The 18,535-nt window shown below is 37.0% G+C and overlaps 1 protein-coding gene across 2 annotated transcripts in view; it reads left to right on the plus strand.

Moving 5' to 3' along the window:
• The window catches only part of LOC123715891 (dnaJ homolog subfamily C member 13), a 47,949-nt gene extending 29,605 nt beyond the window's left edge, over window positions 1-18,344 (plus strand). For both annotated transcript variants that reach the window (XM_045671240.1, XM_045671239.1), the window contains exons 29-38: window positions 437-652; window positions 1,502-1,634; window positions 2,374-2,634; window positions 3,335-3,447; window positions 3,812-3,984; window positions 10,035-10,257; window positions 11,550-11,717; window positions 12,811-12,957; window positions 13,450-13,675; window positions 14,734-18,344. In XM_045671240.1, the coding sequence (XP_045527196.1) occupies window positions 437-652; window positions 1,502-1,634; window positions 2,374-2,634; window positions 3,335-3,447; window positions 3,812-3,984; window positions 10,035-10,257; window positions 11,550-11,717; window positions 12,811-12,957; window positions 13,450-13,675; window positions 14,734-14,807 (1,734 nt within the window). In that variant the 3' untranslated portion in view covers window positions 14,808-18,344. The remainder of the gene's footprint in view (window positions 1-436; window positions 653-1,501; window positions 1,635-2,373; window positions 2,635-3,334; window positions 3,448-3,811; window positions 3,985-10,034; window positions 10,258-11,549; window positions 11,718-12,810; window positions 12,958-13,449; window positions 13,676-14,733) is intronic.
• Window positions 18,345-18,535: the final 191 nt, after the last annotated feature.

The raw sequence follows: 18,535 nt of genomic DNA on the forward strand, positions 1-18,535 counted from the left end.
CACGATTGGAGTTTACTCCTTACGAACGATAATTATGATTTATATCGAATAGAAAAAAAAGGGTAAATGAACGCATCTGCTAAAATGATAAGAGAAACAAACATATATCTGTAATTATTCGGATTATTTATAATACTTCAAAGTATGTTACAAAACAATATAAATAATAATAATAATAATAATAACAATAATAATTGTGTTCAATTTATACAAATCCAATTTTAGAGAGAGAATAAGATGGAATCATTCTTTTACACGTTCAATCCTACAGATATATATGTTTGTCTCTTTCTACGTAACACCTCAACGTTTCGTGTTCAGTTGATTTTACTCCTCATAAAATTTCCGTACCGGGCCTTATAACTCAAATCGTTTCTTGAGGAGTAAACTCCAAAAAAAATTCAGCAGAATAATATTTTTCCGTACAAATTTTCAGCTCCTAAAAACCCTTACATCCAACTGGAGAACGCCTTATCTTGTATGGGATAACAGTACAAGGGCAGAACTGCGAGAGATGCTTCGCGATTATCGCTACTTTAGTGACGACGAGCCCCTTATAACACCATTCGAATATTCTGCGCATGAGCGTTTGTTACTTGTTGGTGGGGTCTACTTACATATATACAATGAGCAGCCAGAGTTTACTATAGAGGTGAGTTAGTTTTAAGACCTTCACTAGGAAAAACGCGTTTATCAGTTTGACAAGTTGACAATTTCATGATGCTTAAATGTGTTAAATTTCGTAGGCGTCTGTTTGTCCAGAAATTCCCCCCGGAAACTAACAGTCGAAACGATCTTATTAATGTCAGGTATATTCCAAATGAGGCAACAGTATCAAGTTTCATCAAAATCGATAGTTTGTGTTTTACATTAATTTAATTCAATAATTGACTTGATGTTTGAGGTTAGTTTTGGTCGGTTTGTTGAAGTGGCTGACATTTGACATTTTATTGACATTTTCGCCATCTTGTTTTATACAAAACATGATGGCGAATTAAAAACATACTTAACTTTTCGTCTTAAGTAATACGTTCTTTGGATTTTATTATTACTTTTATTGCAAGAAAACAATTTTTTAATCAGATTAAAACTATTTGTATTATTATAAACTTATAATTATTTTACATAATTTTAAATTTACATTTTTCCGACGTTTCGCTTGCTTTACAAGTTTATAATAATACAAATAGCTTTAATCTGATTAAAAAAATTGTTTTCTTTCAATGTGTAAAAACCATGTTAACCAAAGACTACTACTATATAACTTTTATTTTAATATATTAAATGTGTTGTGTCTGTTATACCAACACAATGACAAAATAAACTACATAATTATGTATATTTATTTTTATTTACGCTAGGGGTACATTCATAGTCGAGACAATACCAATTGCGTATGTCATAATGACGTACCGGAGTCATACTTACCTTCAGAGATCGCTCATCTATCGGTCTTTCATGTTATTGTCTAAGTAATTGATATTTCAATGCTTACTTGCAGAATCCTCAACAATTCGTTTTAGACTTGTTGAAGTTTGTGGAAGGCGAAATACGAAAAGACTTGACGGACGAAAGGGCAGAACACATCACCCTTGCGTTGAATTCCCTCGCCCACTGTATTATTAAGAATCCAGGTTAGTGTGTCCCGAGCTTTGTTTATTGTTCAGCTGAGTTTCATCATAAATTTCACCCGTGTGATACGTGACGTCCGACCATAACGAGCTGGCCAAGAGTTGTACCATTTTTTTTAATGTTGTTCATACGTGTTTAAGAGTCGTAGTCGAAACGTACACGCTCGTTCTATGTTACAACTTTTTTTTACAGAGTTTTTTGAAGAATTGTTTTTAAAACCTTTAAATTTATGAAAATAATGTATAGTTTTGGAACTTAATTCGTCAATTACAATCGGTAGGACGTGAAATTAGCACGTTAAGCAGATAATTTAATGTCAGTTAAAATCAGTTGACCGCTCGGAAGCTAAGTTGAGTGGAGCTTTAAAGAAGCTTTGCTTGGTGTTTGCTATAGGAGGCCTTACAAAATATTGACACACACATGGCCAGATGGCTCACAAGTGCGTTGCCGGCCTTTCAAGAATTGGTACTTACTATTGGTACGTACTACGTACTTTTCTTGAAGGACTTCCTAAGTAGAATACTTCAGTGGGCAGCTGGTTCCACATAGTGGTGGTGCATGGCAACCTTGTTGGAAAACATTTATGTCAATTCAATTATTTAAAAAAGAAATAATTAAAGTTTTTATAGACATAGCATTTTAAAACTTATTCTGTATTTTTATTCACCATTTAACTTATTGTTAATGAGTTAAAAACGCATTTTTTTTTTACTAATGAGTGTCTCAAACTAAATATTCCAGGTGTAGAAATACAGTGCAACGGCCAGTTCGGTTTAATATTCGGCCTTTTATCTGCTCGGTCCCACCCACCCGTCTGCATTGCGGCCCTCCGCTGCGTCTCGGCTACGGCCGGTTGCCGCGAGTGCGTCGAAGATGTTGCCGCGAGTGGCCTTCTGGGACATTTGTTGCCGCTCCTTGTGGCCTCGCAACAGGTTGAGGCCGTGACCGCCTTGTCCGCCTTGCTGGCCAGTACTGCGCTTGTCCGAGAGGCGTTGGTAAAAGGTATGAAAAGCTTAATAAATAACCATAAGTAATTTTTAATATTATATTAATGGAACTAACAATCATTCTTTGAATAATTAAGACTAAGTTCAATAATGTTTTGTCTCGTTTATTTATAAATATCTAAAAGAGTTGATACTTTATTCTTTATTCAATTTTTTCATAGATAAAAGTTACTAAAATTGACATTATAATATTGTTTTTCTAATAATTGAATCTAAAAATTACGATTCCCTACACAAAATGTAATATAAGGAAATTGGTAACTTACGTTTTCATGCATATAGAAGTGAAGTTACATACGGACACTTAAGTTACGTATACGATAAGTTACTTCGAAAGAAAAGTTCTGTAACCCCGCCAAGACACTATTTTCACTTCATGTAAGTCTGAAATGATTCAGCAGTGTTGGCCTTATAGTGGTCGGGCGTTCGAATCACGACTTTGCACTAATGGACTTTCGTTATATGTGCGTACTTCACTCTCGCTCGTACAGTGAAGGAAAACGTGCGAAAACCGGAATTTAGCGAACCGATAACTGACGGCTTTTGTCACAGAAAAAGGCCATTGAATAATATAGAAACCCAAGACTAAGGGTTATATCACTGTGTTTAAATGATTTACAGTATATTTTTTACCAAGTCCGCATTAACCAAACATCGACCACAAATTCTATTGTTAATTTTAGTATATTTTTCAGGGGCTGTGATTTACCTGCTAGACCTCTTCTGCAATAGCAAGCTACCAGAGATGAGAGAGGCTGCTATAGATTTGTTAGCTAGAATGATGTCCGACAAGTTGCATGGACCTAAGGTATGCTATGCTGTAAGACACACACACAAATCACCAATTACTTAATTTTTTTATTGTACATTTTTTTGCAGAATTTAAAAAAGAGTAAAATCGTGATTTACATTTGTATCACTTAATAGCTTGGAGGTATAAAAACGTTTATGGAATTACTGAGAATCTCAATTGATTTAGAATAAAGTATGTTTCATAATGGGTAAAGTTCTAATAATATGGATTTTTAATAATTGAGCTGTTTTTTTTTTTTAATATTTTTTCTCTTTTTACAATCTCTGAATGAGGAGTCAAATTATATAACGGCTTACTCTTGGTAATACATTCTTAGCACTGTCTATGCATATACAAAGATTTATTATTATTAATATAGGTTCGCCTTAGTATATCCCGTTACGTCCCGGGCGTGTTTGCCGAAGCAATGCGGGAAGCGGGGGGAGTGAGTGCCGTTCACATGTTTGACGCGAGTCACGAGCATCCAGAACTTGTGTGGAGCGACGAGTCGAGGCAACGGGTCCGGCATCATGTTGCCCAGCTGAGAGACCAGTATGTATATTGTTGTATTTTTGACAGTTCTATTAGTGTTTTACGTACCGTGTATATATATAATTAAATAAATATCCGTTGATTCATACGTTAGATTACGTGCGCGTTCGTTAGATTACGTGCGCGTTCGTTAGATTACGTGCGCGTTCGTTAGATTACGTGCGCGTTCGTTAGTTGTTTATAGTATACGCTATACGATTAATATAACATAGTTAAAATGCTAGAGTAAATTTACAGGGCAATAGAATGTTGGTGTTATTTATACTTAATTTACAGGTTAAGAAAATAATCCACAAAAATGGAAAAGAATACGTTAATAATATGATGTGAATGTCTAAATACTAAAAGGGCACATGTCACATTTTAACCCAATTTTTTTTATGCTTTAATCACTAGTCAACACATATCTACACCGTTTTCTGTCGAAACACCACTTGTCCGCCCTTTACACGAACTAAGCGACTGGTCTATTTTAACTTAATACTAAAACTTGTCCAGGGACATGTGCTCTCCTTGGGTAGAATGCCTGGCGGACCCCGAGGGCCCATCTTAAGGGCGCGTGAAGGGCTGAGGTGTTTTTAGTGGGTCGGGTCTCCCTACCCCTCTGAATAGCAGAGGGATTTGAGTGTAGACCCAGCCCCACAGTCTCCGGGTCAAGCTCGATATCCTTGGCGCGGGCCTGCGCAAGCGCATTTTCACCACATACAAAAAAAAAGGGACATGTGTTTTTTTATGAATTAAAATCCTCCAAATTAAAAACAAATTTATTGTTTATTTGGTTGATCAATGTAATATGTATAAAAAATATCGAAAATTTCACAGTCTGGGCAACTGAAAGAAAAATTATTGAATTCTAAATACCAAATGTTCTAACTAAAGAATTTATTGATGGCCTTACATCTGCCCGTTTTGATTTAAGGAAAACAAATCAAATAAACTTGCAACTGCCTACACAAAAAAATGTACAGCTCTGTTGTTCCCATAGCAAAGAAAAAAATTGTTGATCTAAAAGAATTCCAACAATACATTCCAGAAGAATACCTGTCATTTTGGAATAGCATTTATAGCACGACTGTACAAAAAAATTTCGTTCTTTGTCCTAAAGTTTATACTTTTATTTTCCAGTTAGTTATTCACAAAAACGAAAAGCAAATACCTTTTTTCGGTATAAAGTTTGATTTTGTGATAGTTATAATAAACAATGAACAACGCTATCAAGGCCAATACAATGAAAACATGATGGGCTACTATGTTTGGGGTTTATTGAGAGAAAGTAGCTATGAACATAAAAGAAAAAGTAAAAGTGTGCACTTTTAAGTTATTTTCCACTTTTCTGTAAGCTAATTCGATAGTAAAACTTAATAAAAATAATAAACATTTTTATTTCAATAGTTTTATTTTCAATCAAAAATTAAAATCCGAGATTTTTAAAAATTTCGTTCAATCTAAGCACAAAAGCAAAGTTTTTCATGCCATATATTTTTTTTCCGTCTTATTACGACCTAAACTAACGAAATTTAATGCTTTGCAATCAATGTCAAATTTCATGTTGACCCGTGATAATTGGCCTGTAAAATAATAAGAATAAAACTAGACTAAGAAGAATTATACTAGAATAAAACTAATAGGTGATAACTATAGATGGTTAACGAATACATTATAACTATTGTACGGTTCCTGGGTCAACGGGATGCTTCAAATAATAGAGATTTATTGATTTACTCTATATTTACCACTCGCGTGTTACAATAGAATATGAGCGAAATAATGACGTGCTAATTGCTATATACCGAATGAATACAATTTAACAGTCAAAGAGAGTGCCTACATCTGGCTATGCTCTCGGGGTGTAACTCCGACGATGTGGGAAATCGTCACGCTTTTAAGTGATCGATGTGTACAGCCATGGCACGTACAAACATAGGAATTTGTCAAGCTTGTAAATGAGCAAGAATGTACGAACCTTGGCACGTACATAGGGATCATCATGTACGAGCCAAGGCTGTACATTTTGCTCACTCAGGCTTTCTTAGTTTATAAGCGTGGGAGTGCCATGCTGTTGCTTTCGGGCTTCAGCCAATCGGGCAGGCACGACCGGGGCAGTACCACTGTCTCACAGAAAACCGGCGTGAAGTGATGCAATAGGTTCATCTTATTGTACTCGCGTTTCGTGCGGTGAGTGAGACTCCCGGAGCCCATCAATTCCCCCCTCCCCCAGAATATGAAGATGCAGTTTAAACAGAGATTACCCCAGGGGGGTACCACACGTTTCCGCTGTGGAGAATCCCCCTCTGAGCGTCCATCATCGGAACAATCAGTATTCGGTGGTGGATGCACAGGCTGCCCTTCGTATTCTGGGGTGGGCAAAAACTGCTCAAAAAACTATAAGTTTCGATCTCGGGGCAAACGGAAGAATTTACCGAAGGCATCCCCTTCCACGCTCTCAGTGGACTTTACCAATGTTAGGGGGCTCAACTCTAATCTTAACGCGGTTCACTTTCACCTCGAAACTGCGAAGCCGGCCTTATTCTTCCTTACTGAGACTCAGATATCCTTCCCGGCTGATACTTCCTACCTCTCCTACCCGGGGTACAAATTGGAACATTCATTTGTGCCGCGGGCGGGAGTTTGCGTGTACGTCAGAGAGGATATCTGTTCTCGTCGCCTCGGGTCGCTTGAAGGAAGGGACCTATCTAGCCTCTGGCTGCGCGTAGACTGCGATGACCATCCGCGATTCTACGCATGCCTGTATAGGTCCCATAGCGGAAATACCGAAACTGAGCGACTCATTGAGCACATCCAAATGGCTACAGATTCCCTGCTCGAAGGGGTTCCTACCGCTGAAATCGTGATACTTGGCGATTTTAACGCTCACCATGCCGATTGGCTCGGTTCGGAAACCACCGATCACGCGGGAAGATCCTTTCACGACTTTGCTTTAGCTTACGACCTGTCACAAATGGTCCCTGCGATTACGCGAATACCAGATGTGGATGGTCATAAACCCTCTTTGTTGGACCTTCTGCTGACCTCACATCCGGAGACCTATCAAGTCTCTGTTGACCCGCCATTGGGTTCATCGGATCATTGTGTGGTCCGGAGTACTGTGCCTACTACGCGCCCTCCTCGGCCCCGTTTTTCGGGTTGTCGTCGTATTTGGCACTATCGGTCAGCAGATTGGGATGGGATGCGGTCTTTCTTTGCGTCCTACCCTTGGGGGCCTATGTGCTTTTCGTCGGAAGCTCCAGATTCCGTCGCTGCCTCTGTCGCCGAAGTGGTTCTGCAGGGCATGGAACTTTTTATTCCATTCTCTGCGGTGCCGATCGGTGGCAGGTCACAGCCCTGGTTTAAGCGTTCTTGCAAGGCGGCATCGCGTCGAAAGCGAGAATGCTTTAATGCATGGGCGGAAGCGGCGATATCTCGTGATGCCAATACCAGCGAACATAAAAAAGCATATAACTCAGCCTCCAGGTCCTTCAAACGGGAAATCGCTAAGGCAAAGTCAGAGCACATCGCCAGATTTGGCGAGAGATTGGCCCAACTCCCTTCTGGGACCCGAGCCTTCTGGTCTCTCGCCAAAGCTGTACAAGGGAATTTTTGTCAGCCATCGATACCACCGCTGCACAGAGAGGATGACTCGCTCGCCCACACTGCGAAGGAGAAGGCCGACCTCTTGGGCTGTCTCTTTGCGTCCAACTCGACTTTGGATGACCGGGGGAGATCACCACCGGCGATTTCGCGGTGTGATAACTCAATGCCGGAAATCACATTCCAGCAACGTGCTGTTCGCAGAGCACTATCTTCCTTGGACATTCATAAGTCGAGCGGGCCGGATGGTATCCCTCCAATTGTGCTGCGTACATGTGCTCCTGAGTTGGCTCCGGTCCTGACGCGCCTTTTCCGGTACCTGTACTCGCTCGGCACTGTCCCGAAGTGCTGGAAGACCGCTTCGATACATCCGATCCCTAAAAAAGGCGATCGCACTGATCCATCCAACTATCGCCCAATCGCAATAACCTCCTTGTTCTCCAAAATAATGGAATCCATTATTAATGGCCAGCTCTTGAGTTATCTAGAGGGCCACCAGCTGATTAGCGACTATCAGTACGGCTTTCGTCGTGGTCGTTCAGCTGGTGACCTTCTAGTATACCTTACTCATAGATGGGCAGAGGCAATTGAGTCCAAGGGGGAGGCACTAGCGGTTAGTTTGGACATAGCGAAAGCCTTCGATCGGGTGTGGCACAAAGCACTGCTCTCGAAGCTACCAGCCTACGGGCTTCCTGAGAAATTATGCGACTGGATCTCCAGCTTTCTAGCCGATCGGAGCATCAAGGTCGTCGTCGACGGAGCATGTTCCGACCTTAAACCCGTGAATGCTGGGGTCCCACAAGGCTGTGTTCTGTCCCCGACCCTGTTTCTTCTGCATATCAATGACATGTTGCAACTTAGCAACATTCATTGCTATGCGGACGACAGCACTGGGGATACTCTTTACACTGGCCGGGCAGGTATTTCTCGGGCAGTTGTCGATGAGTACCGGAACAAACTTGTGTCTGAAGTCGAAACTCTTTTACGTGGAGTCTCGGACTGGGGTAGACTAAACCTAGTCCAATTTAACCCCAAGAAGACACAAGTTTGCGCGTTTTCCGCGAAAAAAATACCCTTTGTCGCTACTCCTCTTTTCGAAAACACTCTTCTTGAAGCCACAGCCAGCATCGGAATACTTGGCGTTGACATATCGAACGACGTTCAGTTTCGCGGTCATTTGGAGGGAAAGGCTAAATTAGCCTCCAAAAAGCTTGGTGTGCTCAGCAAGGCGAGACGGTACTTCACTCCGGGCCACCGCTTGCAACTCTATAAAGCGCAAATACGGCCCCACATGGAATACTGTTCTCACCTCTGGGCGGGGGCTCCCCAGTACCAGCTCCTTCCACTTGACCGTATCCAACGAAGAGCGGTTCGAATCGTCGATGACCAATCCCTCTCCGAGCGGCTCGATCCTTTGGCGTTGCGTAGAGATGTGGGGTCACTCTGCATCTTCTACCGCATTTACCATGGAGAGTGTTCAGAGGAGTTGTTCGGATTAATACCTGCAGCTGAGTTTCAGCATCGGACGTCGAGGCAAAATACAAAATTCCACCCGTATCACCTCGACGTCCGACGTTCCACGACTGAGCGTTTCTCAAGGCAATTTTTGCCGCGCACCACCGCTATGTGGAACCAGCTGCCCACTGAAGTATTTCCGAACCAATTCGACTTAGGGTCCTTCAAGAAAAGAGCGTACAAATTCTTAAAAGGCCGGCAACGCACTCGCGAGCCCTCTGGCATTGAGAGTGTCCATGGGCGGCGGTATCACTTAACATCAGGTGAGCCTCCTGCCCGTTTGCCCCCTATTTTATTAAAAAAAAAAAAAAAAAAAATTTACAAGCTTGACAAATTCCTATGTTTGTACGTGCCATGGCTGTACAACTATTTTGATTAACTTTGTGTTTGATTTTATTTAAATATTACTTAGATTGATTACTATTTAAGTGGTAAAAGAGCACATGTCCATGGTAATACATACCTAATTACTAAAAGGTAACTTGTACATGATATTTTTATGACTGTTTTTAAGCATTCACAGAGAAATGTGCAACTTTTTAATATGGATTATGTTATAGCATACATAAAAACCAAGTTTGTATCTTCATTCTTTCAAAAACTATACAGTTATTACTATCTCCTGTAAATTTTCATTCAGAACTAAATAGGTGACAAGTGCCCTTTTAGTATTTAGACATTCATGTGTAAACTATAGTTACCGGCAAATTAGTAGTTAGATGCGAAAAATTTGTTTTTCTCTTTTCTACTCTTATCTTCTACTTCTACCACCCGAAACAGCTTCCCTATGCTCTATTTTGTCATATAGTATATGTCGGACATATATTATTGATCACTTTATCGATTGAATGTTTAAGAAAATGGTTTTAAGTGAAAAAAGTCTCGATACAGCGCAATATAATAATATCACCACCGGTTGATTTATAATACAAAAAAAACATTTCTAGACACTTCTCAAGACAAGTCCGGGATCCGTCCGCACACTTTGAAGACCGTGAAGCAAATGACAGAAGCGAAGTACGATGGGCGCCAGCCGGTGAAATCGTAGTCGGAGATGTATATCTCAAACTCTATCTACAGAATCCCCATTGGTCTCTACGAAGCCCTAAGAGGTTCCTGCAGGAACTGCTCAGCGAAACTGTTACGGCGTTAGCTAAAGACACTTCAGAGGTGAGGTTTTAGTCACACTACAAGAATTAGTTAAACTGTCTGTTCCGTATACTTATATGCAAAGTGATACGAGAGTGATGAGTAAAAACATTCAAAAGTTCAATACGAATACATTAATTTTAAACGAAATTTTAATACAATAGAACATATATTATATGTCATATTCATAGTGAGCCATGTAGACTAACTTAATATAATAATTGCTTTCATACACAATCTGTGTAATCTTTCAAAGAGCGTACAAATCCTTAAAGGCCTGCAACGCACTCGCGAGTGCGTCTGGCATTGAGAGTGTCCATGGGCGGCGGTAACACTTAACATCAGGTGGGCCTCCTGCCCGTTTACCCCCTATTTTATAAAAAAAATTCTTATATTGTTTACCTAATTTAAATTTTCACGTATACACACCGCACATACACACACTCACTTTCGCACCATCACACAACACACCCAAATGAGGTATTAGTACTTAGTTAAATATATTGTATATTTTTCATTGTTTTTGAAGTTAAACTTCTTTGGGTGCATGAGGGTAAAATTTTGACGGAAACGTCACGAAGATATGTAGCGTTCTTGTCGAAGAAAAGGAAGAGAGCGATTGAAAGAGAGTGAGAAAGGGAGATCGATAAAAATACACGCTATTGATTGATGTATTCGTTTGGTAGTTACATATTACAACTTTAGATGACAATTATTTATTTATATTATCATTAGCACGTATACAGTGTGTTGCTTACACTATATTTTATATTATCTATATTGTGTGATTATAGATATACAAATACTAGTACATGATCATCTATTGGGGCTTTTATCTTAGTAATAATTAATTTACAAAGAAGTTTCAATTCTGACATATGCACTTTGTACGCACGCACTTTTTGTTTTTCCTTTGTAAGTATCCTTTAAACTTTAAACCTTTTTGTAAATATTAAGTATTCCATTTGGCTATATCTTTAGTATATTTTTTTTAGTTATGTAGGCGGTTTACGGATTACGGAATAAATAAATATTAAAAGCATTATTTTCCTACTAAAATATATTGAAGTACAAAAAGAGTAGTAATTATTTATATTTTTATATACTTTAAAAAGGCACACTAACGAAACACATACAAACACTTGTGGATATATATAAACACAATAGGTGAATATGCATCAATGACAAGTGTGCACTACGTTTAAAAGAAAACATTACAATCATAAAGTAATTAATTATTATAATATTGTAATTTATCTTATATATATACTGGAGCCTATTATTAAATTAAAAATAAACAAATACCATTTCAGGGCAGTCGCGGTGACATATGCGCGAAGGCTTTAGCGGTGTTGGTCCGATCTCAGCCGACGTTGGCGGAGGCTTGCGCGCAGTTGGGCGAAGTGCCGAGACTCACCCGCCTGCTCACTTCGTGTCCGATACACGCCGTGCCCGTACTGGCTGCGTTGGCTAATTCACAGGTGAATATAAAATAGTTAAAACTGTGATTTGTAAAGTTGACTTAATTTGACAATTGACAATTTTTTTTTAATTTTGGAGTTTTTATACATTATTTGTGGCCTGCCCATTGCTACTTAGATATTGCGACAGCCTTTACGACGTCTGTCACGCCGGTCTTTTCACGAATGGCCGCCGGAATGTACGCCATTCATACCAAGCATTTTCACTTTCATATGTGAACTAGCGAACTGTAGAATCGATTCCCTGAGAGATACGACCTCCAACTGTTCACATTAAGAGTGTACTCCTCTCTCAAAGGCAGGCAACGCACCCACTAACGATGGCTGCCCTTTTCGGGGGTCGTTTATGCCCATCCGTCTATTCTATATAAAAAAATCTTGCATGTTATGGTTCCAACTCTATAAGTAACGACATGCAGGATGCATTGATTGAAGACCTTTATCTTGAGTACCAGTAGAAGTAGTAATGATATAGATTTATTTAATATAAAAAAAATATATAAAGAAAGGATATTTAACATAAGAAAGTGTCCAATAACAGTTCTTGCAGTCTCTATTAAAATACACTCTGTTCTTGTGTTCTATTTTTGCCACTCACTCTTTAGCACTTAATACTAAAGTGTACTTCAGTATTCTCACTAGGCCCGTGCTGTCAAGGAGGTGAATAGCCTCGACATTCACGTGATGGTGGAGCCTACGACTAATTTAAATAACTTAAAAATTTTACATCTTTCAGTTTTCCCAAACCTGTAATTTAGATAGTTCTGGATCGTCTCTCTATTGTTTTAACAATAACAATTCTCGTGTATATGGTAAAAAAAATTCAATGGCCCTACAACCTTTTTAGGTCTGGGCCTCAGATTTATGTATTAGTTTCATGATCATTTATTAATCTATTAGGCAAGTCGGTGAACAGCCTTCTTAATATTAAATGCGTGCATAGAAAGAAAATCCATTGGTCCAGCCGGGGATCGAACCTACGACCTCAGGGATGAGCGTCACACGCTGAAGCCTCTACTGCTCTTAATAAAAGAGAGTTTTTAAATTTGTCCTGTACCAGGGATTCCTCCTACAACGTAATAAAACATTTCAGGCTTGTGTATCGGCGTTGTCCCAAACTGAAGTGATGTCAGGGCTAAAGACGGCTGTGAAGAGTTGTCGCGAAGTGGTCGGCGGTGCTTGTGAGGCGCTCGCTGCGATCTTTAACAGCTCGGCTAATACGGATAAATTAGTTTTGCAGGTATTTGTATACGATATTGTTGAATTGGTGACGGATTCACGGGGAAGAAATATTCCTGGTTAAGTTAATCTCAACTACCTGTATCATCCAGCCGCCTCAATTGTATTGTACCCGGGACTCATATACATATACATACACTATCCTAAAATATAATATTAAACACATAAGATACACAATTTAATATTGTAAAGTGAAAAAGTACTATAAAAATATATAGTATATTTTTAACGATAGATCTAATAATCTTTTAAAAATTTAGTGTATAAAAAACTTATTTAATTGTTGAGAAGTAAGAGTTAAAATTTAAATATAATGTACATACAATCTGGCCCATGGTCTATAAGTATCCATTGAGATAAAATTAAAAGGGCCTTCTTCGAATTTTCACTATAGGTAAAAAGAAAATGTCATGAAAAACTAACATTTGTTATATAATTTATACTTTACGCTAAACGAGCAAAGTCATAGAATTAAGCTAATTATCTTTTTTAGGCTTTAGAGTCAGACCTAATAGGAGAGCTTCTATCTCTTCTTGAAAGTGGTATAGAAGGTGAAACAGCTGCAAGACTAGTGAACGCCCTCAAAGCGATGGCACGTTCGAATGCGTACGGCGAACGCGTACGTACAACGCTCGCTAGATCACGTATATGGGAACAGTATTCTGCGCAGAGGCACGATCTGTTTATCACGTCTGCGCCTAATCAACATTCGCTTACAGGTATGTTAAATAGCTGCTGCTAAATTTCGTACTGGATAAATAATTTATTTGTCGTCAAGATTTGATGAGATTCTCCGACCTAAAATCCTTAGAATTCAAGCAATAATCCAGAAATACCTACGGATCGTTAGTTCTTTTGGCTTTAACATTTTCTCTCTAATTCAGAAAAACAGATTTTTTATTAAGAAATGTAAATAAATTAATTAAAATCTAATATTCTGTAAAAAAATATAGCTGGAAGTGAGTGTTTAAAGTGGAATACTTAAATAACTAAGTATATATAGAAACATAGTTATGCAAGGTGCACGTTCTTACGTACGTACTTACGTACTAACCCTGACTATACATAGAGAATTTTTCTTGCACAATTTGATTTGATTTATGGTGAAGAGAAAATCGGTACGGTTTAAACTTAAAAACAATGGGTGTGTCAGGAGGGTGATAACCTACTTGCTTTTAAAGATATATAAATATATAAAGAATCTGTGGCCAAAATGCTCTAACATTATTTCTCCTCATTGAACTGAAGCTCGGATCTTAATCATTTATGAACGACTCTGATTTGCTCTGGTCAGGTTGGGTTATACAAAGTATTGATAAACATGTAGGGACACGTGTAAGCATGAATGTATCGAGTAAGCGTTTTGATGTATGAACTAGCGATCAGTAGTTACTGCGCACTGCGATCGCGTGTGGACGTGGATTAGTATTGGGGAAAATATAAACTACAGTATTGAGTACCGAAGCCCTTTTATTAATCTGCGTATCCACAAGTAATTCCCATCCACAGTTAGGATAATTATATATCGTATTATAGAGCACAGTTACGTTACAATGCTTAGAAAGCAGAAATCGACGGAGTTCCTAATTAAATTTGACATGTACATTTCCTGTTAATTGTCGAATAGGCTTGCTATTTGTTATTGTGTTTACAATTTCGATTTAAGTTCAAATTGTAGTTCATTCCGAAACTGTCGTTTCTGTAAATTTAGGCTAGTCGCTATTACGATTTATTTATTAATCTTCAATTCGTTATTTAGTAATAATCTCCATTTCAGCGGCCCCACACTCCGCGGGTTACTTGACAGCCACGCCCGTCAACATTCCTGCGCAGCCACCGCCCATCGACTGACGCACGCACGTCTCACTTCTGGCGCATCCTCTCTAGTACGCTTTATCCTATTAATATGTTTATTCAAATATTTAGAAAACGACTGATTTGGATGGATTTTTCATAAAAATGGATACCAAATAATTTTGGATATATTCGAACAGTCACGGGACACGAGTTGAGTTCAGTCACGTGATTTAGAAAAATTTAATATAACTTTTTAGTGCATATTAAACGATTTTAGATTTACACTTCTAAAGTTTGATTTTAAAATTGTTTTAGTGGTCATTGGTCGGACTGAATTTTTTTTATATTCTCCTCAGTTGTGGTAACGATGTCTAACTTTTAGAAAAACATAATCATTTGTATTTATAACGATCATGAAAGACATTTTGAAATAGCTAATTCACTGTCTTTTGTCATGATTTAAAGAAATCCTAGAAAAAAATTAAGTACTTAATATGTACACAGTTCTATATTCAACCATTACATTTTTTTTATTTAATTTAATTCAAAATGTTTTTTTTTCTATTACAGTACATGGCATCGTAAAATACACTTGATTGTAAAGTAATAAAGTTTTACAATTGTTTAAGCGTTAATGTCACCTCAATTTAAGTTTTTGATTAGCAGTACGAAATTATTAAAACCGTCGTTACAGTTTGTTACAATTTGTTATATTTTTGTAATATATTATTAACAATCAGTTAAGGCGGGTATATACATCTACAATTATTTTGCACAATATTTTAATTGTGAAATAATATTTAATACAAACGTTCAATAATATTTAGCAATAAGATTGACATTCACGTCAGTGATTTAATGGTCACAACCGCTCAAAACAGTGAACTGAAAAAATATTGCGCAATACTAACCCTACACAGTAAAAAAAATACATATTGCGCAATAAAATTTAAGCTCGCTCAAACTTCTGTTCAATCATTGCCCAATTTTTCAATATTATCCCTACACTACTATTGTGCAATATTATTGTAGATGTATGGGCCTTATGGGTAGGCGAAAAATGTTTGAAATTAATTAATGTCATTTACGTTAAATATTACGTGTATACACTCGTACATATACCATTACAAATTTGGCTAATAAAAACAAAAACAATAAATCAATTAATCACCGAGGTGATAAAGTATATTTAACAGCATTACTCATTAAAATAGAAATTAATTTGTAAATAAATTACGATTTGCAATTAATATAGAACTTTTTATAAAGGTTATGAGGGGGTACGACTCAAAGACAGAAAAGGCGCAAACAGTGAATCCCGTATGTCAATACAATAGTTTTTGGAATACAGAAGTCGATACATAGCCTTTGAATACCTTATAAACTTGTTCATAGCCTTTGAATACCTTATAAACTTGTTCATAGCCTTTGAATACCTTATAAACGTGTTCATAGTCTTTGAATACCTTATAAACTTGTTCATAGCCTTTGAATACCTTATAAACGTGTTCATAGCCTTTGAATACCTTATAAACGTGTTCATAGCCTTTAAATACCTTATAAACGTGTTCATAGCCTTTGAATACCTTATAAACTACTTTACAAACTTGTTCTGTGTGACACTTAAGCGGTTAATTCTAATATTACACGAGTCTTGAGCTTAGTATAAGTACGCTTTATTATATTTCAGCCAATAAACGAATAATATAAATAACGGTTACTGCCAGTATATAAAATATCGTAAGGGAAACATTCAGAGTCACATCACGTCTCCACTTGTCGTTTCTGATATATAGCAAGACTGACTTTGAATCTTACCTTAAAAGTCCTTATTTTAGGTACGTATTTCTTATTCTGATTTTTGTTCTAGAGCCTCAATTACATGAAGATTTATCGCGTTTATTTTGCATATTTATAGGAATAATATCAAAATGTCATCATAGTTTATTTTGAAGACATTTCAATTAAAATTTTATTATCAGTGCTTTAGAAATCATATCACTATATGAATATACTAAATGTATTATTAGTATGTATGAGAGTTTTATATATTATCCAAAATATGTTTATCACCGCAATCAGTTCAATCAATTATTGTGAATAATTATAGTTTTGGGTTCTTAGAAAATATACTTGAAACTGTTCACCTGCATTGAAAGTAAATTTTAAATTTTATATTTTTGCGAAATTCGTCTCATCTCGACGTATACACAACAGTGTTACAATAATATTTTATATTAGCATATTTGAATAACTAAAAATATTTTTTTAATAAATATAAATGGTGTTCGCCGGAATAAGAAGAAAATTAATTGAGATAAAGTATGAAAGCGCAACGTGCTTAACTCGTATACATGTTTTGATCGATTCATATCTATCGAATTCTTTTATTAATTAAAGATTTATCATATAACAAATATATCTGTCATAAATCTGACACAAAAAAATGTAAAGATAAACTTTCTTTACATACTCATAAGATCTCCTTATTATAAGCTTGCAAACAATTTCAGCATATCTAGGGCCTGATACAAAGTCAGCGTACGACAGGCTTCAAAAAAAGCTTAAACAAAAGCTAAAGGAATTTTTGGGCCACGCCTGTCGTAAACTTATTTAGTGTCTAGTTCACATTTATTTTTTCTTGCCATCGCTAAAAATTAATTTGATTTACTTTTTAGTACCAAACTCATTAGAGATTGTAAAAATACTTTTCTTTTGTAAATTGTATGTTGCTTCTCGCTATATGTGTGATATTATTATGTTTAACAATTTAGTGCTTATCCATAGCTCTATCTAGAATAAGATTCAATGGGTTTTCTTTTTGATCCTATCTGAAACTTACATTTGTGCAACGAATTTTCTTATGGCGCCATCTGTTAGACTTCAACACACTATAAGATTTAGCCGGAACTGTCCAATGTCAATACTTAAAATTAATTAAATTACCGCCACCTATGGACGCTTAAATGCCGTAAGGCTTGTGAGTGCGTTGCCTGCCTTTAAATAATTAGTATGCTGCTTTCTTGATGGAGCCTAATTCAAATTAGTGGTTGTGCGCGGCAATAAGTGCCTTAAGAAACGCTCAATTGTGGAACAACGGACATCGATAATGACAATGATGTTTGATTTGACAGGTTTTGTAAAAAGCTAATTAAATTGAAATAATAAAGTTTTTTAATGCTGACATTCGGTATTGACAATTGACCGTTTCAGTTGACCATAGTGTAGTAGTATTATGTTCGTTTATCGTTGCACCATGAAGAAAATATAAAAATAACATCGCAAACGATAACACGACCGTCAAAGCAAGACTGAAACATTACGTTTTTGTGCATTGGAACACTAAAACTCATTCGCGTCAAATCAAAGTATTAATGAAGCAGTCTTGTTAAAGTCATAAGTCTCTGTTGTAAAACTCGTTTGAATTTGTTGCTTAAGAATATGTATTTGTGTAAATATCTTTAAAGCATTAGAAGGGTGATAAAGGAAGCTGGAAGAACCTATGTTCTATGGAAGAATATTTAATATTTTTATATGTAGATTTAAGGAATATCAATGTATAGTAATATATTAAACGATAATTGTATTAAAGCTGTTTTATTTCTAGTATATATATTTATTATTTCGTGAAAATGGTCACACCATTAATATCATATTATATGTTCTGTGACTGAACTTAATGAAATGACATTTTGGTTTATAATCTGCATTAATTTAAGTGCCAAGAAAAATAAGAATAAAATCGTGTTAACCCACTGTTGAAGTTAATGTAGTGACTTTTT

The sequence above is a fragment of the Pieris brassicae genome, chromosome 11, assembly GCF_905147105.1.
Source record: "Pieris brassicae chromosome 11, ilPieBrab1.1, whole genome shotgun sequence".
Taxonomy (NCBI): domain Eukaryota; kingdom Metazoa; phylum Arthropoda; class Insecta; order Lepidoptera; family Pieridae; genus Pieris; species Pieris brassicae.